General features: G+C 38.5%; 1 protein-coding gene across 1 annotated transcript in view; it reads right to left on the bottom strand.

The window, feature by feature from the left end:
• Window positions 1-27,660, bottom strand: part of SASH1 (SAM and SH3 domain containing 1) — a 600,683-nt gene that overhangs the window by 82,347 nt on the left and 490,676 nt on the right. Inside the window, exon 3 of the mRNA XM_067293544.1 lies at window positions 20,495-20,623. Within this exon, the coding sequence (XP_067149645.1) occupies window positions 20,495-20,623 (129 nt within the window). The remainder of the gene's footprint in view (window positions 1-20,494; window positions 20,624-27,660) is intronic.

Raw genomic sequence — 27,660 nt, 5'->3', positions numbered from 1 at the left:
TCAAAGACCTACAGGTACTTCTGAAAATGAGCTTCAAATCCTGATGAAATTCAAGTGCCAAAACCAGATTCATTTCTAATTTGAAGCAATACTAGTAAATAGAGAACAAATAAACAAACTCAAAATCAATCCAGCAACTATTTTTGCTGATACCTTTTCACCCTATTCAAATTAAATGATGACAGTAGACTAGATCAATCAGTTATACTTGCGCTCATAACTGATTTCATTTCATTCTTGTCTTTCCCTGTCCTTGACAAATACTGAATTCTAGCTCACTGTAAAAATGCAGGAAAATGTATATACAGAAACAGAGGCCTATTTTAAAATCACACATAGCTTGCTAGTACTTTAAAACTCTGAAATATAAGCTTAAATAAGCTGAGAATGTGCATCTAACATGATCTTTATCTTAACACTTTTCTAACAATAATTAAATTGCCTCTCAACTGTCAGCTTGAATTAGACACTGTTAATTATAAAAACCTAATAATTGAGTTTATGCATTAACAGTGTTGTTTGCTCACTCCTGCAATACCCTTCAGATATAATTAATTAGGAAACACCTTTAACACCACAATATTGCACGTTTTGGAACACAGTAAATGGATTCTCACACTTCTTTTGCAGCTGCTCCCCTTGACAAGGCCTTGAAGTGTCTGCAAAGGGTTCAAAATGCTGCTACTGTTGTTTAGGTGCTAAAACGTGAGGTGATCTCAGTAGATTACTCCCACTCTAGTCCTTTCGCAGGCTATGCAAGATATCTGCTGTAAAACTGTTCTAACACAGCATTGTCTTCCCCTGTTTGCTACTAAATTAATCTGTTTTCCTTACACGTCTTTGGCTTCCCTAAAACTGGCAAATCTGGTCTTTTATACCATCCCCTTCTACCACTTCAGGTCCCAGTGTTAGAGGACAAAATGTCATTTGGCAGCTTACTGAAAAAAGAAAAACATTAGCTGGTCAAAATGAAAAATATGAACGATTTGTTTACTTTAATATCTTTTAAATCATTTTCTTGGTAGCTACAAATGTGTTTGTAATCATCAATTTCAACAAGCTTGGAAATAATGAGAGAGTCTTGTTTAGCAGTCCCTTTAAAATGAGTTAGAGAAATAGTACCACCAAAGGTTTAGGCACGTGCATGCAAGGCTAATGTCTCTCTCTCGCACTGCATTTCCAACTCTGCGAGGATCCCTAAATTTTGGGGCACCCTCCACACAGGGAACTTACAACAGGAAAAAGGGAAATAAAAGTTTTCAAAGGGGAAACAGCCTCCTCCAGCATTTTCTTCTGCATATTATGCATTTTTGGACTTCCTCAATGTAATATTTGGTTTTCAGTGCTCCTCTTACTATACATTGTTCTAGTCTCTATGGGACCTACTCCCAAGGGTTTTTTCCACAGATGTATCCTAAGAGAAGTGATTTACATGCTGACCATGAAACACACAATGTGCTGCTATTCCCAGGAAGAAAAACCAACAAAATAAAACAAAAGCCACTCAACCTTGAGAATGTGCCTCCCACCAGTATAGCTGGTGGGTTCGTGTCTGTCATACACTTTTGCGCTCTCCTGTTTGCCCTGCCGAAGAGCAAAACAGCAGCTCTGTAGGCAAAATTGGAAACAGCACAGTATGATGGTAAGAAGATAACACAGAGCACAACTCAAACGTGCAGCAGACTGTTTCAGAAAATGGTGTTCCTTGGGGTGAACAGCTTGAGACAAAATCGGCAAAGCAGTAGTGATGTAGCCATAGATTATGTTTGATATTGCTCAGACAGCTGTGGCCTTCCAAAGGACAATGAGGCTCATTACACCTCTTGCCCTCTCTATAATAAACTAGCTCATTGGCAAACTGTAGAGGGAGTGACAGTATGGTAAGTTCATCCAGTGAAATCCACAAAGAAAAAAAGTCCTCTTCATTATTGTCACGTGTTCTGGGAGCAGATACTCTGAACAAGCCCCTCTAGGATTTAGGAATCTAAATTGGGATGACCCATGCTATCACATTTAAAAAATATATTTAGCTACCATCACTCTCTCTTCTGTCTCAGACTGCACAAAAACATTCAAAGCATGCATCCTACAATACCCAAAGACAAAATGAAAAATCATTTGTTACAAAGATAAGAAGTACTTCCTGTAGCAAATAAAAAAGGATGGAAACCTTCTTTCACCTTCTGGGAGATAGCATTCCCAAAAGAATAGGAGAGAAATCTAAAAATTAAAAGTACTGAGTCCCTCTTCCAGTTCTGCTTCTGACTTTCTACATTATCTCAAGGCAATTTCTTAAAACCTTTGCATCTCAATATATATCTTTGGACACAAGAGTTCTTAGCTACTGCACTTCCTAGCTTTGCCAAAGTTTGTGATGCATTCTGAAAACTTCTTACAAGACATACAGAGGTATAAAGAATTGGAATTGCAGCATGCCGCCTCCTCCCTGATTCCTCCATTTTTGCAGCTGATTGCCATTAACACATACAATTTTAACTCAGCCACAGCCAACAGGCGGTCCAAAGAGGACTCTGCTGCTGCTTCAGTCATCAAAAGACACCTTGAAACCCATGAGCAAGAGGATCCTCTGACAGAATAACCACAAAACACACTGGGACCATCTCCCAGTCAGTCCCAGCAGAAAAATCTCTCTCTCCACATTCTTATAGAGATGCGTGTGTGTCTGTGCATGTGTGTGTTTATTTATTAGACTAGATTTTAATACTAGATTGCTGAAGGCAGGGCAGCTATCTCTATGGGTTCAAGAAAATAGAAAGAGACAGTAAAGGCAGATAGGAGCCAGTTTACATGTAGCCTTTGTGAAAGTAAAGTTAGCAAAGGCCATAGCAAACTGATAAAATCTTGCTAAATAGGTTAAATAGTTCATCCTATCTTATGCTCATTTTAACTGCATGACTATTGTCAGGTCCTTAATTTTCAGAGTCAATTACCATTTTGTAAAAATAAATATAGGGAAGAGAAAACCCAAACAGTAAGGGCTTTTTTTTTTTTTTAAATGACAAACCAGTTTCCTGAAAACTCATTCTTCTCAGTTTGCCCAGCTTTATTAAAAGCTCAGATGCCAAGTTGAGATAACATCTGTTACTGTTATAATTTTGATCTACGCAGCAACTCATGATTTGCTCTTTGTCAACTCCAGTGCAATCTTTGGCTCTGATTCTGGATACAAACACATGAGCAGCCCTGCAGACTTCATGGACTGTGACTATACTTACACCACTCACCTAAAAATTCAACTGAATTACCAAATTTCAATTCTCCTCCTCAAACTTCCCCTGTGTGTTGAAAAAATATTTAGTAATTCTGCTTTGAAAGCTGAATTTGAGGAGAAGAATGTGTCAGCATTTAGCATTTTGCCCCTAATTAGACCAACATATTTATGCTCTCCATAAATTCCCTATGTAGCCATAATGCTACTGTTTCTATATGCCAGTTTTCACAAAATTCGCAAATGTTTTCCATATTATCAGCATTGTCTTGCTGACTGCGTAGGATAAGGTTCCTCATCTAGCAATGCAAATGAGACTTAAGCTCTGCCAGCCATATATCAATGAGAAACAGGAACCATCCACAGAAAGCCTTCAGCTCTTCCAGAAATCTCTGACTGCACAAGAATATTACCATGTCTAGATTATTTAAAGGGACAGTGTTGTGAAAATACTCTTTAAAAAAACAAAAACAAAAAAACAAAAAAACCCTTCCTTTTCCTAATCTAACATCCCTTAAACAGTGTCCTTAACTTTTGTTTTGACTCCTTCAAATATTAATTTATGTTCCTTTGGTGATTGACTGTTGCCTTCTGTAGTTGGAGAGCCTTTTTTAAAGCATATATAAAATGCAGGTATGAATACCAGATTATATAAAATAGAAAAAACAACAAACTTTTTTACAGCTCAGTTCTACTGAAAGGAAGGTTGGAGGGCAGTCATGTTACAACCTGAGTTGATCTCTTGTTTTCTTCTTTATAGTAGCAAGCAACAGATAGGCCCTCAGGGGTCAAGATCAAGTAATTCATTCCTAAATTTATGGAAAGCTCCACTACAGAAATCAATAAATAGCAACTAAAAATGGCATTATGAATAAAACAAATTCTGAAGGTTTGTAGCTCTATTTGAGAGGATGGCAAAGGTTTCTACACAGTAAGTATATAACAAGTCAATCCATGCAATATAATTTACTCTGTATACATTATTTAACATTTTACATATGAGCTTAATGCTGAGAAAGTAAGTTCTGTCACATCTTTTTGCAAGGTCATAGGCAAATAAAAAAAAGGTTCCCTGGACCTGTTCACTGTTACTCTTACCTACAGTCTGGCCCTTTCCTACAAATCCACGGTGTAACATGTTTTTCAGAGAGGTTTAAAAAATATTCACATCAATTAAGAAGTCTAACAGAGGACATAATGTGACTGCTCAGTCATCCCAGAATCTTTTTGCCAAAGATACTGCATGCAGGCATATATGTGTAGATAGATAGCTCAATTGATATCTATCTATATATATGCTTGATCTCTGCTGTTAGATGAAATAAGAAAGGTGCAAAGCGACACTGTTGTCTAGTTCTATTACCAAGGAGGAAAGGGCTGGAAGGTACTATCATTATTCATTACACAGACAAAGGTTGTTTTAATATAAGGCTCCATTCTAAAAAAATAAACATGTCAATCCACCAATACTGCTAGGCAAATAACTGATGAAAAAGCAGATTGCTCACTGGCCTAATGTTTTGTATTAGGATGCTATTCAATAAGGAGAAGTGAAAGGTACTGCATTTAAACACAGTTACCCGACCACAGAGATCCAGGATGCAGAACATGTGAATACCTAGCAGGCAGACAGGAACGGATGTAGGAATTACTGTGAATCATAACCTGAATATGAGTCTAACTGTCATGCCATTGTGTAGAAAACGGCAACCATATTACAAACATAAAAAAGAAAATGGTGTGCTAACAATATTTGTGCTCTACTCAGCCCTGCTAAGACCTCAGGTACAATCCTGTGTCCAGGTTTTGAAACTGTTGTTCAAAAAAAAAAAAAAAAAAAAAGGCAGCCAATTGATCAGAAAGAAACAATGATATTGATGAATGGTCTAAAAAAATCTGGGGTTGGAAATTAGCATCGTTTAACCAGGGGTTAAAAAAAGGCGGGGGGGGGGGGAAGATAAAGCTCTTCATAAGAAATAAAAAGTTGCTGTAAAGAGGGAGAAAGTATTTTTTTTGCATCCATGGAGGTCAGTAAAAATTCCTAAACTGGGAAGAGAGATGTCTGTGATATCTCAAGAGAAACACTCAGTGGCAGGGACTGTGAACACTAGAATAGCTTCTCTAAGGAGACTGTGGAGTTAACATGTTGGGATGACTTTAAAGAACATCTGCCAGGAACGATAAGCATAGCTGAATGTGTCTTAAGGCAAGGGATGCACCATGTGTTTCCTCAAAATTATAACATGAAGCTAAGACAAATTCCAGATACTCTCCATGTTGTATGATAACTATATTAAAAAACAGAGATTGAGGAAGCAGAAAATAAAAAAAAGTATGTTTGGAAACCCCTCTTCAAGCACAACAAAAATTTCCGATCTTGCTATAATCTATTTCACTTCTGGTTTATACATGTCACACATAACTACAAAGAGAATTTCCATTTCTCCAAACAGAAGCGTCACCAATAACACAGACATCCTTAACCCAAAGCGGGTATTGCAACCTTAATCTGATGTGTGGTTGAGATGCAGTCTGCTTCTGGTAATGTCTAAACCAAAATTGAAAGAACAGGAGCTACACATATTAGCTTTTCATTCTTTTTGTGTTTTGAGAGACATTTCACCATGTGCGCTATCCTCAACTCATCAGTCTTCGTGAGTATGTTTTAGAAGGAATTTAAAAATTCAAAAATTCATGCGATCGCTATTCCAAAAAGTAGCAAAGCTGCTTCATGGAGAGCAGGAGCTTCATGAAGATACTAACATCCAAGTCAAGGAGATGAGTATAGGAAGGGATAAGGAATATAGAAGAAAAGTATCATGCAGGAGGCCCTCAAGGAAAGGAGAAAAATGAAGCATGTGGGATGAAGAGAATGGAGAAAAGGTGCTGAAAGGACTCTCTACTCCAAGTATTAAAGAGAGGAGGTAGGAAGGCATAGGCTGAGTTGCAAAGGGAACCTTCCTGCAAAGGAAGAGGAAGATGATGGGAACTACTAAGAGGAGGAGCATCCTTGAGAAGAAAGTTGGTGTCAAGGAAATAGAGTTATTTTGAACAAAAGATGGAGGCTCCTCCCATAGCTTTGGGTCTCCTGTAGCGGGCTGTATACAGGCACTACCTGAACTATTACTGAGGGATAGGTATGTGATAACTCCAGAATGATGTGGCCTCCTCCTTTCTTCTTACATCTGCTGTTGGAACGAGGCTGATAGAACACAGGTTTTGATTACCAGCGCTGGATTTGCCGTTTATCAGATTTACAGGATGTGCAGGAATAGCACAAAGCCTTATTCTCAAACACAGGGATAAAAATGAATAGAGCAATGTAAATTCATAATACATGTGAATAGCCCATGACATCCTCCATTTTCAATATGATTTACCAGAATCTCACTCAATATAACTACCTTCAAGTTGTTCTGAAACCGTTGATGACAGAGAACGGGTACAGCGAAGATTGATAAGCATGTGTTTCAAGAAACATTTTTTGTGAAACCCCTTTCTGCATGGTTCTAAATTTCTACCCAAAAGGGTTTACTGTGCTCTGAAGATAATGAACCCGTTAAGAAACACAGGTCCAACTCCTGCAGGCCTTGCTCAGGTATCCAGTTCTTAGATGAGCAACAGCAGCTACAGACACAAGGATAAGTGGATGTGATTTACGCAAAGTCATTTAAGCCAAGAAAAAGAAAAAGTTAGTTTTCTTAGTATGATACATAAGACGAGTTTTTTCACACCCTTGTTACAGATATCAAAGCCTGCCAAAGTTGGAGATATAGATGGACAATAGATTCCTTAAAAAGTTCCAGTAGACCACTTCTAATAAAAGGAGCTATTAAAATTACATTACCTTTAATATTCGTGAGACAGTGTTGTTTTCAAGAAGCCTCAATTTCATTTCTCATTCTACAGTTAAGATCATTGAAAGACCAATTTATTTAAAACACCCTTTTAGCTTTCCACACCTCCTTTGCTATTTCTAATAGCTGTTAAGTGAAACGTGCCGTTTCCCTCAGGTTAACAAGGTGAGACAAGATGCAACTCATCTTGTATGTTCTCACCTTGAGTGTTTTTTTTGGCATACGAATAAGTCAAAATTCTATGTGTTACTGGGTGTGCATTTTTGTGTTTCAAATGTTACAAGGTATAACATGGCCACAATAGAATACATGTTCATATAGAAACTGAATGACATGAACATTAACACAAAGCTTTCAAGATTTACTCATTGGACCAGGCTTTTCTCCCTGCAAGTAAATGAAGCTGATAACTTTCAAGGTGTCCCTCAGGTAACAAAGATCGACCAGAGTGAATTACATTAGCAGTGAGAAACAGAATGGTCCTGTCTTGTATAAGATTAAACTGATTTCTTAAGAAGGAAATTGCAAGGCCTCAGGTCCTGGCAAACTGCTGTGATCTTGTATAGAAAGTACTACACTCTTATTTTCAAGTCTGCTAGAGGGTGAAAAAGGACTGTGGCAGTAAAAGGATAAGAAAAAAAATGGGTGTAAAAAAACCTAGAGATCATAAAAAAATTTCAAGAATGCTAACTTTTTAAGAGAATCTATAAACCCATAGGTAGAGTTCAAAAAAATACTGTAATCATCTCTAATGAAAAATTTTCATATTTGAAACAGAGTTCCCAAGAGCTACTACTGTGCAACTAGAAATATCCTTTCAAAGGAATTATCTCAAACTATCTAAAAAATATCAATAAAATATTCTTCAGTACTAGGAAGACACCAAGATTCAACAGAGAAGTCTTAAAGAAGCCATTTATATCAAAGCTAAAAGGAAGCACAACAGATATTTGTTATGAGCCAAATTACTGGAGAGCCAATCGTGATGTCTTGCCCTAACTATGCTCCTTTTACTGTCAATAAAGGCCACTACTGAATAATTCTTGTGATAAAATTCTGAGTAATTTCAGGTAGAAGAATCTCAATGTCATCACTACTAAGAAGTGAAAATCAATTGTGTTTGTACTATTTAGAGAAAACAATAACTATTTCCTGTTCCATGTAGCATGGGCATAAAAGAAAAACACAAAGGGTATTTCCTACTATACTTTGCTATGCTTCCCATGAAAGCAACTTTTGGCAAAATGACCATCTCCTTAAAGTTTATTATCGACCTTAGACTTTCAATATCACTCACTCAGCTAAAATGTCTTCCTGCTTTCTTTTGCATCAGCTGTCTGAACTATGGTCAGGAAGACATTTCTATTTTTGTAATTTATAAGTCTAAAAGAAATGCATTAAAGATGCAAAACCCTAGGGATATGCACGCTGTGCCATTGCTCCAAATGATAGAGGCTATATATAAAATGTAATAAATACCTAATGTATTCCAGCATCTTTTTACATTTTCATAGAATGCCTGCAGTTTATTCTTAAAAGTTAATAGCTTTAAGCCCTCTTGTCGTTTTGTGAAGGTGGACTAGGATATGGCTAACTTCAGTATTTTCAACTGAATAAAACAGTCTATGAAGAAACAGATCAACCTTCTCATGCCTCTATTTTCAAATCCATTCATTCCTCTTTCCTTTTTCTTTTCATCTTGGAGCTTGCAAAGTTTCAAAGCAACCTATCACAGTGGTAATCAGAGCCTTGACCGTGGCTCACAGCTTCTGCTGCAGTACCTGCAACAAAAAGGTCCAAACTGTTATTCAAAACCTCTTCCTTCAACCTCCTGTTTCATCAGATTGAGCTGCATTAGGGCCAGTGACCATGACAGATTCAAGCAAAAAGAGCATGCTGCTGAGAGGCCATGTTTTTAGCAAGCTCAGTTATCCATTCTAGCTCTTTTTTTTTTTTTTTTTTTTAAACTTGAAATAACCAAAGTTATGCCACAGTATTCGGTCTTTTTGGTTACTGTCATACTTCAAACAGCTCTAAACTGTTACAGTATCCTGATTAATGCACCCATCTAGGGCTTATAGAAATAAAAATGGCTTTCTGCTTTGGGGCATTTTTTTCCCCTGCAGCCTTCAGGATAGATCATCTGTTTTTCTTTGCACCAACTTAATTTTCTAGTGACCTACTCTAGTGACCTAACTCATAGTATTCCTCTCCTCGGCCTTGTGTGCAAGCAATAGCCAACTTCTCTTCTTTCCTCTTCTTCTTCCTGAAGAACTCTGTCCCAAATTTGGGGGCATCTGCTCCAGAGTCTCTTGGATTCCTTACCCTCAAAGCTGAGGCTCCTTCCTTCCTTCAGCACTCCTCACCTCCTGTCATGCCTGAACAGTCAAAATATCCCAACAAAACCTACAACAGCAGCAAAATGCGAGCAGGAAGCTCCAAAGAGCATGTCCAGCTGTCAGATTTTATGTTCATCTTTCTCTCCTAATCTCCTTTAATCCCTTTGAACCAAAAATTCAGTGAGAAAAATTCATGGCTGCTTCAGTTGCATTGTAATTTTTCACCTTAGCCAAACTGTAACACACTGATAAAAAATGCATTTCATTTGTCCTCTTCTACATGTTTTTAAAAACCTGTATTCTATGTTCTTTAATTATCCCTTATCATTCAGTCATAAAAAGTGTATTCAGATATTTCCACATTACCAAAGACAAGCTAAATGTTGATGCAAACCATGGCGGCTTTCTACTTTTGTTGTCAAAGGAATTTTGAAGAATATGAACATTAAACTTCCTTAGCAAACTAGGATGACTGTGGCAAAATACCTCTACACACCATAAGCAAAAGCACAAACTTCCAGATACCACCTGCAATTCAAAAGCCACAATGAAACTAATCCACTAACACCACACAGCTCAGTTGAAAGGAGCAAAAACAATAAAGTTATCAAATCCCTGAAAAACTCATCCAGATCTGCAGTAAACTAAGTTCTGTTCTTGCTGTTTGCTTGGGAGGCTATTCATAAACAAAGAGATCAAGGGAGATAGGTGGCCTGATATTGTTTACCCTACAAAAAAAACTTATCCAAACTAGTCATGAAGTTAAAAGCAGCAGTCATGAAAAGGAAAATTGAATTTTGCTAGAGGGCCAGCAGCTTGGCTCCTTGATATAGTCTCATTCTGAAATGAGATCTCTAAAACACACAAAACAACAAAAAGGAGCCAAAGACCATTAGGCTGAGATTTATGTTCCCTACTCCATTCCTGTTAAAGCAATTCAACCCTCTTTAAAATATTTAAACTGGAAGAGACAAAGGAAAAAATAAGATTCACCAGCTTTGTGGAGAAGATGCCTACCTGGAAGATGAGGCACTGATATTCCTTCCCATTGCTACTCCAGAAACTGTTTATATATGTGAAGTGGGATGATCAACAGATAAGATTAAGAAGACAATATTAAATCGCAGAGCACTCTTCATCAAGATAAGAGATAAGAGTTCAAGTTTCCTCCGGCAGAGGAGAGAACTGAACTTTGGTTTCCTACACTGTCAGATCAAACCACCACCTACTTTGCAAACCATGCCCCTCATTTCTCATACTTTCCCACAGGTGTTCAAAAAGAAATATTTAATTTGGGCTTTGATGAAATAGCATTTTTTTCAGGCATCTCACTTACTGACACTATTCCAGTGAAATTAATGCATGGCTGAAGAAACGTAAGCCTGCTCCACAGTGAAGTAACACAGCTGTCTGACTTTGCATTTATATTAGTGTTATCACTGCCATACATCAGACAAATAATTATTTAGAGTAGAGGCAGGATGGAAAAGAAGAAGAGATGGCTGGAAATGAGCTACCATATAACAGAGCTAGATTTTTCACCAGACCTCCATACTCAAAAGAAGAAAATAGTACAGTTTTCTGAAAGATGCTAGATCAGGAATGCTATAATGGTCTTGCACATTTTTAAGATATATATGACTTATACAGTACTTACAATTTTTTTTTTTTTTTTTTTTTTTTTTTTTTAAATGTGGGCTAGAGGAATGGACGTTAGGCTTCAGCTGCAGAGTCACCTATATTCTTCACTCACTGACCATACACTACATAATTAGCTCTTGTGGCCAATATCTGTTTACAGCTGCACTGGGATAGACCTGGACTAGTGCCATTATCTGTTATTAAGTTGTTCTGAATTTACAGTAAGTTTTGTGCTACTCTTTTGCAAAACTATAGTTACAAATGGAGAACTACATAGGTAAATCCTCACCAGCAACTGAATCCAAAGGAGATGAGGCCTAAATAGGGTTAATAGTACTTAAATTACCAACCTCAAAGGATGCAACAAAGGCTAATTAATGTTTTTAAAATGCTTTGAGGGTGGAAAGTGCTGTACAAAGAAGAAATAAAATTATTTGGTGAGCTTCTGTGTAGTCTAGCAACTGAAGGCTCCAATTACTCAATTACTTGCCTTTCAATAGTTCACCACATGAACTCAATAAAGCAGCCTCTGATCACTCACTTCCTTCTTGCATCTCATTCACATGACTTTCAGCAGCACTCACATGCTGCAAAGCTTTAAAAGCTATCTTTTCTGCCAAAATGGGCTTGAATCATGACTTCATCTTTGCTGAGATACCAGAATGAGGAGAAACCCGAACAGGTCAGCGGATGCACCAGGACAGAAAGCTGACCGAAGCCTGAAACATGTTTCCCTGGGAGGTCAGGGGAGATGGACTTCTTTCAATTACTGTTTGATTTATTATCTTAGTTCATCTTGGAGAAAGCTTCCAAATTCAGATTTTTCTTTTGCTACCTTTTTTTGTTGTTGTTCCTAATTTATCTGGATGGCTTGTAAATAAAGCCTTACATAATGAAAAGATTTGTCTTTTTTCCCCAGCTATATCTACAGATTTAATAAGACATTATTTCTGCAAATATTGCTTTAGATAAGCTAGGGTACACAACTGTACTGCCACTATTTCCATACGGAGACCTAACCCAAATAACTATAGCTGCAGTCATATCAGGAACTTCCACAGCAACAGGCAAGAAACACAGATACAAAATAAAAGTTACCAGTATGTTTTTTGTAAGAAACTTATGCATTCCAAATTTTCCTGTTAATCACCAAGTCTTTCTTTTTTAATTAGTTTCTAATCCATGACCAATTTTGATCATCAAGTCCAGCAACACATGAAATTCATCCCTCTGGTAAGGTACTCAAATTCAGCCCTTTTGTGTGAAGTATTACTTATTCACTTTATATGTGTATTCTTATAGGGTTACGGAGTTACCTTCCCTAGCCCAATTTGCTTCAACAGTCAAAACAGATTTAGTGTCAGGGAATATCGAGATGTAACAAATTACTTTGTTCCCTTATGCAAGATACAGTTGCAATCTAAAATGTTGGGGAAAATTTACAAACATAAATCAAAAGGGATATGATAGACGGGAGTCAAGAAGAGGGGCTTCCAGCTGACATCCATTCCTTATATTATTGTGAGAAAAACAGATTGATCAATCACCGAAGAAATCACATCTCTTCAAACTGCTTGCACTCTTCCTGCAAATACAAAATTCACATGCTGCCTTCTTTGAAACGGAATGTTTCTCTGTGTGCTTCAGGCGACACTGCTGAAACAGGAAACAAACATAACACTGAGGAAAGACAAAGCTTGGAGAGATCAAAGGAGAGTAGCTGTGTAGCATCCGAACTGACATCATGAAGAGCAGGGACAGGTTGGCAAAAAAGAAACTAATCCCTTTGAATTTGTGGATGGAGGCCTGCCTTCCTCTGGGTGTCTTTGTTGGAGGAATGTATTTCTGCTACAGAAAAACAGACATTCCAAAGCACATCCAGATGTTGATAAATACTCATGACGTTTTTAATTCTCTTTGGAGCACGTTCTTGATTTATTCTTGATTAAGACCCGTACACTTTTCTGATGACTGCTATTGTTCTTACAAGTACAGTTTCTGAATACCTCACTAAGTTGAAGGCATCTATCTTAAGCAATATCTTTATTATGTCTTGAGGACCAGTGGTGGTGTTCATTTACTCAAGGACTTAAAAGAAGTGGAAGCCAACACAACAATTATTTGGCATCTGAAGCTGCCATCAGCCACCTTCAGCATACACAGATGGACTGGGCAGCAGTGTTTGGAAGGAGGAAGGAAGGAAGAACACAGAAGCTGCCAGGGAGTCAAGTTTAAACTATAAGCAGACAAAGAAGAGTAATGTGAATACACCTTCTAGGTTATTCTTCTATTGGTTTAGATACTACCACATTACAACAGACTGATACTCTTCTGACTCAGTACCAATCTTTTCCATTAACAGTCTCCATTGAATCCAATGGAATTGCTTATCAAATAAAGGTACCTGAAGCTCACCTATTCTGAATACAGGACTGGAAAATCTTGAGGGATTAGCCATCCTGTGTGCCTCTTGCATCAACACTGAGTACCATTTCACTAGTCTCTGCCCTCCTCTTCACATAAGTCTCCCCAGTCTTTTTAGTTAATTCATCAGCCTTTTCCCACGGTTTGCTGAAACTGAAGCTACCCTCCTGCGAGGAATAACTGTCTGCAAAACAAATGTTGGACCTTCCTAGAAACTTCAGAAAAGCTGGTAAGTATGTTCACAATGTCCTGGATATTCACCTCCCAAAACTGAATGGCCTGCTGATACACATCACTGTCCTGCCCCAATTAATGTTAGTCAGACTGGTATTTTAGAACTCTTTTAGTAATCTCTGAATGACAAGCTGAACTGCATGCCACAAAAACCATTTACTATGGAGTTTGGATGTTTGGGTTTTTTTTAAGAGATATCTCTTCTTATATGACAATTTAATTTGCTTGCTTGCTTTTTTAATAACCCTATCCTTTGCAATGAAATTTACCTAATGGTTCAATAGGATGACACTGAGTATTTCTATTTTTGCTGTCATTTTCTAAATTCAGAGGGAGGAGAAGAAAAGAGATAAACTAAAGGATCTGAAGTGGGTCTAAGTTTTCCACACAGACACACACCCCCATAAAGTCCTCAGGTTCTGATGAGATTAAATCACAGAGCTAATACAAATCTAGTCTGTCAGTTCCAGAAGATATGCAGTGCTTCTAGGATCAAACAACAGCACAGTAAAGAACATATTCAATTGATCTCCGGTTCAAAATAAAAGTCCTGCTGAATTTAAAGGAAGAAAATCACAACAGATGATGCTACAAGATCGAGAGTAGCTGGATATAACACTAAGGAGAATTTTTTTACTACACAATTACATGTCAGACTATCAAAAGTAATCTTTTTTATTTCATAACAGTATTACAAGTTTGGAAAAAAATAACAGTTACCTTTGATGACCTGTTCTTTCCAAAACAGTGGCATTGCCAAAAACATGAACATTCGAAAGTGCAGACATGCTAAACTGAAGATCCTGCTCCAAAAAAACAGGGATCCTCTGAATGTATGAAAGGAAGATAAGGTCACCCAAACAACCGTAGCCGTATAATCTGCTGAATTTCCAACCTATAAACTTTGCCTATAAATAGACACATTTTGCTTAAGGGATTATTCATAGATGGGCTTCCAACAAAAACAATGGTGAGACTGCAGGAGAACATTAGCTTACAGAAAGTCCAGAGATTTTTACTTAGCCTGCTAGTACTAAGCAGACTAAGAACTGCTTAGAACTGTATTCACTTTGCTGTGTACAGAACAAGCACTGCTTTATTTCCGTGCTTAATGCTAGCTCTGTATTTAAATGCCTTGCTGACTTGGTGTGCGATACATGAGATAATAAAAATACCCTGTCTGTTCCAGAATTTCCATTGTGACTACCTTTAAAAAAGCTCCATTAATGAGGAAAAAAATTATTATGAATTTAACTTATGAAGATAAACCCTAAAATGTCTAGCGACTGAAACTGCAGACATATTAAATCTTCATTATACATTACATATGTATGTAAATCCACTTTATGCACCTCATACCCACGCAAAAACCTATTTTTAAACTATATCAGAGAAAAAAAATCCTTAAAGTCCATGTCTTTTACTACTACTTTTTCTTTTTGTGTGTTTGACTGATAAGGCTTGGAAATGCTCCAAAATTTAAGAAATCTTATCTGTGTGTTCTCCAGTTCATTTTTTATGCAGTAGATACTTTTTAATCCAACTCAAATGTTGTTTATATTTTGGAGGGCCTCTTGCAGCCAACAAGACAAAACAAAACAGTAGGATCCTGTTCCAGCAAGATAGAGGTGCCCTTTCAGGACAAAGGTAACAGCAAACAATACTGCATTTGCAGAGCAGAGCTGATCGCTTCATGGCAGGGAATAAGCAGTCTATTTTAGGACCCCGAGATTCTAAAGCACTTTGAACACGCAGAGGAACAGAGGTGGTTAGAGCCAGGTATATGCAAGCATAGGAACTGTGGGACAGATTCCTCAAAGGTATTTAGCATCATAACTCTGACTGAAGCGGCTAGCTCCCATGGTGATTCCTTAAATACACATCAACCACTGACTGCAACAATTCTGCACATTCTGGTCTCCTTGAGTGAAGGCTGGCCGAGTTTCTTCAGTAGTCTTATGACATGGCCAACCAGTAGTAAAGTAGCAACCAAATACACCTCTAAAAGGTTAAAGGCTAATGAGTTACTCTATTTGTGCCACTTTTCCTGCACTCTGCCTTGCCAGACACATACTATTTATAAGCAATATTAGCTGGATCGTCAACTCCAATTGCAAGCGAACAGTAGGCTGCTGAGCACCTTTCAAAACCATGAATGGTCACAGAAACATATGGGACCTACATGTTTTATGCATATGGGCAGCAAGGCCAGAAGCTTTTGTTGGTTTTGAGTTCAACTGTATGTTCTGACTTTGCATCTGTGCGCGTGTGGGTTTGTAAATCCAGGTACTGTACAAACACAAGTGAATACGCAAGCAAATTTGTTGAATACATGCGCTGTTGTTTACTATATAATAGAGAGATTCTGAATGGTTCCCTCTTTACACAAGAAAAGGAATTAAATGTATGAAGAAAGAAAACTGGTATACCAATGTGCCTTATTGCTTTCCAATGGCACACATTTTTAATTTATGTAATTTACAAGTCAAAAGATGAGTGTAACTTCTCAGTGCTGCAACCATAGCTGTCAGAATCCATCAGAAAACCTCAAGCTGTTCTTTGACTTCAAGATCATCAGCTACAATACAGACCTTGGAAGCAGGAGTTAGCTGGTGACTGTCAGTGATGGATGAGACAACAGAATGCAGTTTGCTCTTTCACAGCTATATCAATAACGCACTGCCCTGCTGACAGGCACAACGAACCTGTTTTTGTCAGTGAGTCAAACAGATACGATCCCAAAGACACAAAGGAAGCACATATGAGCAGTTAACAAGGTGCCATCCTCACAGAGTCACTTTTCTGGCCATAACTGCATTTTAACAGATGTCCAGTTGAATATTACCAGTGATACATCCATTATGGGCCTGAAAATCCACTGTATTTATTCTGACTGCAGTTTTTCCTCAGCCAAAAAAACATATGGTGCACAGGAATAGGCCAAATGCTAGGAAATGTGGGCAACTCCCATGCTGTTCACAAACACTAATGCCCAAACCCACGCACATTCTCCATTACAAAAACAGAGGCAAAATTCCAAATCCAAGAAACAGTTATCGTGGTTAGGGACAACTAACAATCCTTGACTGCATTACCTTTTGGAATAATACTCTGTGCTATGCTCCATCTGCAGCTACTGTTTTGTTACAAGATATGCTGTTCTCACAAACAATTTCACTTTTTTTTTTTTTAGAATTTAACTCTAGAGCAGGATATCCAGACTGAAATGGTTGTGGTCTGACAGGAAAGGTCGGAGAACTGATTAGAAAGCACAACATATAATCAAGATATCAACACTTGCTCCCAAACAGCTTCAAACTTTTTCGAAGTGTACAGAAGCAGCAATAAACACTACATTCTTCTGTCCTTTCACTGGACATGTTACAAAGGACAATCTGGGCGAGCCAGCACTAACTACATGTTACTGACAAAACTCTGCCACCTCTTGCCATCTCAGGAACTTGTTCTTTCTTTGCTCCCCCTGGACGCAGCCTCTCTGTGCAACTTTTAGAAGATGCTCAGATCCCTGGGGTGACCCAATTTTCCTCTTTGTTTACACAGTGTTCAGTAAAAGTAGTTCCAAACCTAACTTTGGCCTTTCATGTTTCTGCTACATATTATTTAAGCACTCACTTTGCATTACTGATGAAGACATCAAAGCCGCCCTCAAACCACATTCAAAAATCAAGCTGTAATTTCACAGCTACACCATAGCTGTTGATATCTGAATCTTCCATGACTCTAAAATCTGAAGGATTATCCCAACACCTATTGCCTTATCAAATTTTTTGCACACAGGATCTGTAGCTTTTAGACAGCTGTCAGTGGAGATCCTCCCCCTTGTCTAAGCCCTTGCTCCACATCTGACCTGATCTCAAAGCAGGGCTTGGGTTTATCCCATGGTATCCTCCCTCCTCGGATTCAGTAACCTTTACTCCACCAAAATTCTGTGGATTTGCACTAGTATTACATGCACATCAGCTTTGCTCTGTTCTAGCACTTTGCTAACGAGAGGGAGAAGGCCACCAGTGGGGGGAAAAGAGCAGAACTACAGTCTGCCTCCAGCTCTGCCACTTCCCTGCTGCTGGGAAAAGAGGATATATAGGTAGCACTGTACCTCCTCACCCCTGCTGAGAGCGCTATGTATGGCAGAGTAGCGCCAGGCTAGACAAACAGCCCAATAATATAGGTGCATAATAATTTTGGGACTGCATACATCTGCTACTGGAATACTGCTGTGAGGTTGGCATTTCTCCCAGCATTACTCCTCATTCACAATTCCAAAATCTTTGCAAATAAACTACCTTTCCTCAAGCTGTAAAAAGAAGAAAAACATCACAGCAAATGGGCCACTCTTCTGTCTTTCACATTAATGCTTTTGATGTCACTTCAGCAGCTCTTCTGTTTAAACCATTTCCTCTAGAAAGCTACAGCAGATTACAAACAGGTATATTATTCTATCAAACTGACTCTTTGTGTATCCACTAAGTCAGACCTGCCTATTTACAGACAAGAGCAAGCTTCAGCAGCAGTCAGTGCTGTTGGAATGATGTTGTTATGGAAGTCAGCGAGTATCCATAGCCTCACAGGTTATCAGCAGAACAGCTGCCTGATGTCCAGAAACTGTATTATACCGGTAACGGAGGTAGCAAAAATTGAGCACTAATTTCATTTTCAGCTGCAAGATTTTCTCTCTGGCCTACAAACCTGATAGTCCAAAAAGTCATGACAGGACTACAACAGTGAGCACTCGATATGGAAGGCACTGAAGAGGCATCTCTAGGTTGTCTTTTCACACAGCCATTTCCTGAGTATAGCTTTTCTTTAACAGAATGAGCTAGTGAATCACTTGCTGATCTGTCTTGGGTTCATGTCTATTTAAACCAGCATGAAGCTCTGCACTTTTGATGAGAGTTAATTAAGCTCACATGGCTTTCCTCCACCCAGCTTCTGCAGCTTTGGAAAGAAGGGAGCCAAATTAGGCCCATCTGTCTAAATGGAAGGAAGTTCTCTCCTGTCATAAAGCATGCATCATTACCCAGCACAGAAGGTGCCTTCCAAGATCCCGAGTTCATTGCTGTCAATAGTTATCTAAAATACTAGGGCAGACAGAGTAGCACAGGAGCCACGGTTTTGTGCCATTGACATCTTTGCACAGAAGGCTCAGGGTTCTCCCTACAGCGGGATTTCACATACAGCTACGTATCCTGCAATAATCTTTGTTTAATGCTTGGAACTTCTTGGCAACTATAGACCCACAAAACAAACCTGATTTTTTTTTTCATTTAAAAATAAATAAGAAACTAACAAACTTCAGCGGGTCAGAGGAGATAACTCTGTCTAGATTCTGTGGCCTTCCATTTGTACAGCTGAAGTCAGTTAGAGCTCCGGAAGTCTCAGCTGCTAAATTGGAATCCCAAAAAGAAAGAAAGTAGCCTTCAGCAATCCACATCATCAGGGACAGCTGTCAGAGAGTGAGCAAACCACTCCCTGCTACCAGTCAGTCACTAGGATCTGGGGAAGCTAAGGCAGAACACACAGTTATACACACTGAGCTTCAGAATTTCTGTTAAAGGAGTTGATCTCGTAGTAGAACTACAGAACTGTGGTCAGATCCTACGTTGGCTTTGCAACAGCTTTATACATTAGTAGACGTACGAACCATACCTTGCTCTCCCATACAAACAAGATGTTTTATGAGCTATACAGTCTGAGATTCCCAAGCAGAAAGTACTACACTATATGACAGCACCCCTCTCCCTTTTATTTTTTCTTAGAAGTATTACTTCAGATCAGAATTACCACATACTGTTTCAAAGCATAGCTACTATGAACTACCAGTCACCAAGTTCACAGTTTACAAGCTCTGCAATAGCTAGTAACTTTGGTTACTAGCTTCTCTATGTGCTATATAAAAGTTACCACTACAGCAAAACCATAAGTGACAAATATATACATATATATAAAAACATCAGTAACCTGTTTCCTGTGAGACAAGATTTGTAAGAAAAATTGATACGGGGTAGGAGGGCTCTGAAAGAATATCAGGAAAAAAATACTTCACTATGAAGACAGTGAAGCACTGGAACAGGTTGCCCAGAGTGGCTGCACAGTCTCCATCCTTGAGATCTTCTAGACCCCACTGGATAAAGCCCTGAGCAACCTGGTCTGAATTCAGTGTTGAGCCCACTCCGAGTAGGAGGTTGGACTAAAGACCTTCTGAGGTGCCTTCCAGCCTGAAAGACTCTTTGACTCAATGACCCCCCTTTGTTTTGTGACTTGTATTTATGGAGAAGGGTTCACAAAAGTGAAGATTGCTTCCATTTGGGAGCCTGAAATCAGTATCTGCACCTTAAGAGTTTTGAGAAGCATTATCTCCACAGTTCACACAGTGCAACAGAGAAACAGCACACAGTTTTGTTACGCTCACATTGGGAGCATCTTGGAGCAAGGGAACAATGCATTCATCAGACACTTTGCCTCCAAGAGCTGAGGTTTGCAAGCAAATGTGTGTAAGCAAAAAGTGCTCTAATTAAAGAATAACTAAAAAATGCAGACTCCAAGGCTTAATGAATCATAACAAATACCTAGAAAAACTTAATCGTGTTAATTTCCAAGTGTTTAATTGAGTTGGCTGGAATGTTTGTGTGCATGAATGCAGCCACGTGCAGTTATTTCCCTGGGCAGAACTCCTCAAGCTGAAATATTGATTCTTCTTCAGGGGCATAAATGGCAATCGTTTGTAACAAAGTCATAACTTCTCTACATACCATATCAAGGTCTTGGGAAACCCTCCGTTTGCGTAGCTCTTCCATCCTTTCGCACACATCAGTGAAGCAGGTGTTATAGTAGTCTGCATACTGCTGTGCCAGGTCATCAATATTTCCCAGTGATCCATCCTAGGGTGGAGATGAAAGAGAAAAAAAAAAAAAGGAGGGGAGTTAACCAATTTTAAAATTCTAGTAACATCACAACTCCAAAGGAGACCCCTCCTCCCTGCAGTGTGTCACTCCCTTCCCCAGCACAAAATAGGAAATATTTGGGGCTAGAGTGAGGTGTATTATACCAATGCTGAGCTGATGAGTATTGAAAAGGAAAATCAGCCCTTGCCATGGATTCCCAAACTTTTGACGGAATATCACCCCAGCAGCAGAGATTCCTCTGCGGCTCCTCCTTGTTAATATCCCCAGGCACCACCTGCCTCAATCCCTTCCCACCCACATATTCCATCTGGTTCTCTCAAGTAGCTACCCACTAATCCTATAACCAGTCATTACATATGTTTCACTAACTTAGAGAAAACATTTCCTCCATAGCATAAGCCTTTATTTACTGGGAGTAGCCCTGCTTTCTTTGACAACGACTAACAGCAATTTAAAACATTAAACTTCTTGCTTATAAGCACAATCAGCTGGACTGCAAACAATTCCAGCTAAATGACTTCAACAGACAAGTTTATGCCACCCACAAAGACATTCTGCCAGTTGGTCCTGTAAAATGCACTGGAAGCAGAAACATGATTTACTCAGTCCCAAATGTCTGCGCTGCTAGGGAAGATAGCTATCCTATTAATAAAATGGATATGACCAGGATTCTAATAGTATTTATATGCTAATTACTGTCAAACCAAGTACCTTTTAAATGATGGATAAATTTTTAAAAAAACAGGCTAGACTTCTTTAAGTGGAGCTGGAAATCCTTCTAACCTTCAGTATCTATGCCATAAATGGCAGGAGGAGGGAGTAGGCAGTGTGGACTAACCAATTTTTGGTACAATACGCACACATTTAAAACAGGTCCATGAGGTGGATGGGATAGGATAATTTTGCTTCTCTATTTTCTAAAATCCCCCAGAAAGTTTTGTAGAGTTCATGTTCCCAAAATCTGAAACCATTTGCAGTTTCTTAAAATGACTGTGTGCAGTGCAGATGGAAAACAACTTGCATGCCACTTGTTGAAGCAGCAGTAGCAAAATAACTGTACTAAAAATATATATATATATTCATACACACACCCCTCTGTATATAGTTTTTACTATATATTGTATCTCTCAACCTGCCAAAGATCTCGTATGGGAGGTACTTCAAATGTTACAAGACCGATCCCTTGGCGTAAATACACTCACGGGAACTCCATACTTTATAAAAGTTTCAGATAAATAACTTTCCACACCACTAAACAAGTGGGTAATTTTACCAGGACAAAGCAATGGCACCTGAGAGGACGACAGCCCTACCCTGCCCTTGCACAGCAGCAGCAGTGCTACCAGCCCAGCAGGCAGACGGCCTGCCTTTTCTTCCAGCTAGGTCCTCCCAGTAGATAGCTTTCAGAACAAGTCCTGTAAGAAAATTTAACTTTCCACCTGCGCCACAAACTCCACACACCTGCCTGTGCCACTGGACGTCACACCCTTGGCTGGGCGCATGCTTGTGGCTCCCGTGCATGCACAGAGCTGCTTTCACAAGGTTTACACGCTCAGTAAGAGTTGCCAGCCCCACTGTGCTGGGGAGGGAAACAAAAACCAAACACAAGCAGCAAACAAAAAACTTAAGGTTCATTTGCTTGCTGCTGCAGGTGATGATAAAACTTGTGTTACTTTCAAAAAGATGACTTGAAATCTGCTTCCCAGCATTCAATGGTAACAAACATTCCTCATTTCTCTCTAACAGTTACAAAAAATTCCCACCCTGGAGCATCTTCCTCTCCCAGCTGGAGTCTGTCCATTCCTTAATGGGATTCACCAATTAAGGATAAAGAAGCTGAAAACAGGAATGACAGAAATGCAGGAAGGGAAAACATAATTTTATTAAAATAATAGGAAATCTCCTATTTACTTTGTCAGTCTGTCTCCTTTCTGAATTCCAGAGACCTCTGAATTTTGTGTAGTTACCTTGCTCTGAAATAGGTGTAATTTATGTTACGTAAGCTATACAGTAGAGAGGCTACTATTTTTAAAAGGTACTGTCCTAACTCCAAAACTGAATAATGTATCCAAGCATATCATCCGAACTTCAGCTTAGCTAAAAAGCTAAACCAGCTTTACTGGAAGCTATTAGATGAGGAATGAAGAATGCTCTATTGACACACCCTTCCACAACCACACTCATCAGGTTTTAATTTACAGCACACTCAAGATAATGGACGGCACTGGACAATGAATCAAACAAAATTCATTATTCACTTATTTTGGTGCGGAGCTTATGGATTAGAAAGTACTTTTTTTTTTTTTTTTTTAAAGGAGATCTTTACAAGCTTGAAGACTTATGACTGTCCCCAGAGCAGAAGTAACTCAATTACAACACTCCAATTAAGGCTTCGAGAATCAGGGTGGCCCCCTGCAAGTGAATACGTGACTGCAAAGACTGATCTATTCACAAGGGACAAACCCTACTAACGCCAGAAAGTCCAGAGAGATTGAGCTGCAGTCACCTCCCTGCCTAACAGAAGGGATTTTTGTCAATGCATGGGACTCAAATTATGGGCTACGTTCCTATTACGACTCAAGCCGACTCTCCAGGGAAGACAAGCCCTGTGTGAAAGAAAGCTTGAAGTCCAAAACAGATAGGCAACAGAAATACTGGAAGATTTTAGAGTCAAGGATTAAGTGCTGAAAGATATGATCACTGCAAATCTGTCATGCACTCTCGTTGAATTACCAGACTGAGGACTGTTGCTTAACAAGTTAGCCATTCCTCAAAAGTAATGTACAATCTCCAAAATACATGTGGACAGCTTTTGAGTTTGGAATTTCAAGCTTCAAAAAATGCAAAACACTCAAAGTCATGCAAGTATTTGCCTTCACATGCCAGCTTTCCAGGAAGTTGTGGGACAAGATATTGATTGAATCATTTTTCTCTGTAGTGATTAACTTGTTTCATGAGTTTATATGGGTGGGGGTATCTGGAAAGCCTTACTTTTGTCAGAAAAAAAACACAGATGTACAAATCAACCCAAGCCAAAGATAACAAATATTTCACACCCAGCAGCCTCCACTCATGTTACATACAAGAAAATAACATCATAATTTGGCAAAGGATTATGCATCTGATTTACATCACCTCAAATTTTCTCCCATGGTGTGCAAATTAAATGCATTTAATTATCTCCAACCTTTTCAACAGTATTTTTAAGTACTATTAAAAAAAGAGAAGACACATTATTTTTCTACTGCACTGTTAATGGCTGAGAGGACTTACATTAGAAAACGTCAAACCACAACTAGAACAAATCGGAAGGTAACTTTTGAACTACAGTATCTGGTTTGACTATTCATTAAATCAGCTCCCCAGTTTCTCCAAGGAGTTCTGAACTATCTCACACAAAATAATCAGAGTGCTTTGCATTTCCATTTTGTTTTCAAGTGAATTAAGTATTTAAAAAAATCAGTTACAAATAAAATTTTTAAATCAATAATTTTAAAATATGAAAATATATTTTGAAATATCTAAAAATATAAGAAGCTTGAGCATCCAGTTTGAGAGCTCATTCATCTTCCTTATACAGCAAAGATAGCCAAAGGAATTTTCTAAAAAAATCCCTAGCATTGTTAATAAAATAGAATAATAAAAGCATTCATAACCAATGAATGTTTCAAAGAGATTTCGCTCTGTTGCACAAAGAACAAGAGCCAATGTTAACTGTCGCAAAGGTCCTTTTATTTTCTTACTTTCATATGCAAGCCAAAACCTAGACAATATTTAAAATAATAGAAATAAAAGTCTAAACTCATCAATTTGTTCATTCCTCTTCTTCCTTATACATACCCCTACATTGTGGGTATGACTCCAATACCAGTACAACAGAGAGTAAACAAACTGAATTGTCGCTTTAGTTTCACAGATATGAAATAGCAGAGAGCTTTTTGATTCCACTCCCCAAAAGCCAATTTGTAATACATTATATTGTAATTTATTGTAATTTATTTATTATTACATGTAATTTCAGTAGCCACTGATGCGTTCTTAATTGCTTTAGGCCGATAAGATTTTTAAAAACAAGATTTCATAATAAACTCCTACTTTTTTGTTACAAATTTAACAGTTAAGTACAGCATGAAAACTGATTTGCATCAGTTGTGTTTATTGCCATACAAACTAATGTTCCAGCTACATAATCCCATCGCCACAGATCATCTCTGCTGGAAAAAATTTGTAAGTAACACAAACATTGAGTAAAAATACCATTCCTGAGATGCTTTAATTTATTTGTAAAAAGTTACAGTATGTTTCTCCTAAAACTCTACTCTAGAAATGCCTGAGACCTTTTCACAAAACAGTCCAACAGCTGGGAAAGTAAACAATACACTGGTTTTAAAGGGTAGAATCTAAAATGAACATTTAATACAGCATTCTAATTATAACAGAAGTTATCCCATATTTCTAATTTTGGTTGTCAAATATGTTACTATATTTCCATCTTATCACATATGCATGCAACAATTTTTGGCATCATAAAACACAGACAAAATGATAAATTACCCTGGAATTCCCAAAGAGTTAGTTCTGATATGCATGTGAATACCAAAGGAATCCGTCGAGGTTCATGTTAATGGAGCAGCTACAAAGAGATTCTGGAATGATTTGACACTTACTATAAAGTTACGATTTATTGGTCACTGCACATCAGTTGGTTTAACATGCTGGCAGCATCCTTTGTATTTGACATTTAAAAGTGTAAAGGAGTAAAATGTTTTGTCAGAAAGCTCTACTGCTAATAAAATTAAGTAAAAATGAATTCATATTTAAAAATGATAATAATAAAGTAGAAACAGAATTATCACAGGAAGAATAATGGTCTTTGCTAAGTAAAATATCCATTTGTCCATTTGGTAAATCTGCATACAGACCTAAATATCAGGCACTGCCAGCACATATATTCTTTCTGTATGGATTTCCTCACAGAATAAGAATTTTAGAAAAAGCTATATATAAAGCTATAAGGAAATACAACTATCTGAATTTGAACTCTGCTGTCTCGGGTTCTTTGACAAAATGTTAAAGCTACACATTCCAGCACTTCTCTCTCCTGTTCCAGCAGACCTTATGAATGTCAGGACAGAGATCTTGATTACCAGATATATGGGCTTGCTCTGGAAGCCAGTGAGTGGCATTCACATAAATGCATGAATCTCTGAAATGTAAAAAAAGATGTGAATGTTACAAGTCTGGTCAGCACAGACACGTCCCCATCAGCATACGACAGCGCCCATTACAGCACGCCATGCAGCCACAGAAGTTACCAACTTCAGATCCACTCCAGCTAGAGCCACAGCACATGCATAAACTAGGAGATTAGGAAAAAGTCAGAAACTGGGAGGAAAAGTCTGACTTCCTGCTATTAAAATATAAATATATGTGGAAAGGGCAGAAATGAAGGTGATATGCTCCTATAAAATGTGTTGCAGTTATGCCCTGGCAAAGGCATGCTTTTGACCTTCACAGCCCAAGATGAGAAAAATCCATTTCCGTGCCTGAAACACAGAACTACTGTGTGCAGAGTCACTGTAAACACTAGCAGCTTATTTCTGGCAGTTGGATCTTAACAGGGAAGCCTACCAAAAATTTGTGGAACACGATCCTGCATTTCAATAATACCTTTGGTTTGGATAGCTGTAAGCAGTACATAAATGAAAGCCAGGATGTGGGCCATAGCAAATAGGCTTTTTCGAGTGGGGAGGAGAGGGAGGAGAGACCAAAAACGTGGTGAAATGAGAACATCTGCTGAAGGGAAACATGTTTGTGCCTCATAAAACACCCTGTATCCAACAGGACTTCATCTACAGAACACAACCTAGGACACCTTTAAAGTTTAGCAGAACTAGCTTACCTAGAAAGCAGGGGGTGCTCAGATTTCTTTGGGACAACTTGAACAAGACACCGGTCCTTTTTTAGATATTTCTCCTAATATGGGCTCGCAGAAGCTTGAGAAGCTTGTGTGTGCCCCTCCAGGCACTCTGCGACTGGCAGAACATCTCCCTGCATGGCAAAGCGTACCGAGAGATGAATTCAGACTTTAGGTCATTCATCTGAAAGTGGCACTGTATTTCACATTCCTCTGCAACTCTTTTTAAGGAGGCAAATTTAAAACAGACTCAGCCCTTTCCAAACACGTCAGTTAAATCTGCGTGCCTCTCTGCCTTGGGCTTGTATCTGTATTTGCTACAGTAATACAGAGTCACATAATGAGGACAGGCATCCACAGGAAAACCTGCAGAGCTTCTTGATAATTGTTTTTGCTATACATCTCCGACCTTCTTACCAGCCCCTCACTAGCAATGTGTTTCCCCTGGGAAAAAGGCTGATGTTCCACATTTTGGCTTAGCTTCAAAATGATTGCCATTAAAAATAAACCTAACAAGCTGCTAGAGAAACACTTCCTTCTTTTCCTAAGGCTCAGAGAGGACAGTCTTCCATTCAACACAAGAAACAATTCCACTATCCATAAAGTGACAGATTCAAAGTCTATCTTGACAGTAAGCAGGGTCAGAAATGTGAATGCGACAGAAGTGTGAGGTCAGGGAGCCCAGCGTTTGCCTCGATATTCAGGGGAAGGCATAAAATACTCAATGCAGAAGTCATGACATTTTTATATGGAGAACAGCTATTTTAGATGATGTTTAAGGGTTGTCATGGTCCCCCTGACCTCTCTATAGCTGGACATTGACAGAACAAAGAGAACATACAGCTCACACTGATTCAATGGAAGACTTTCTATTAATTTTTATGGCATCCGAGTGTTGAGTCATTAAGATATGCAGCTTCACAGACAGAATTACAAAAATAGATCTAATAAAAATGTGTTAAGCTCTCTGCAACGTGTCTAAAACAGTTCTAGAATCTGTACAATAAACACAATACACAATGGTATGGTTTGATATAAAAGCTTCTGTAGCATTTATCTGATGTAACTCTCATAACCCACTGAGTACAGAGCACAG

This window comes from Apteryx mantelli, chromosome 3 (genome assembly GCF_036417845.1).
Source record: "Apteryx mantelli isolate bAptMan1 chromosome 3, bAptMan1.hap1, whole genome shotgun sequence".
Classification (NCBI taxonomy): Eukaryota; Metazoa; Chordata; class Aves; order Apterygiformes; family Apterygidae; genus Apteryx; species Apteryx mantelli.
The sequence above is the reverse complement of the archived record's forward strand: the minus strand, read 5'-3'. Positions and strand labels throughout refer to the sequence as shown.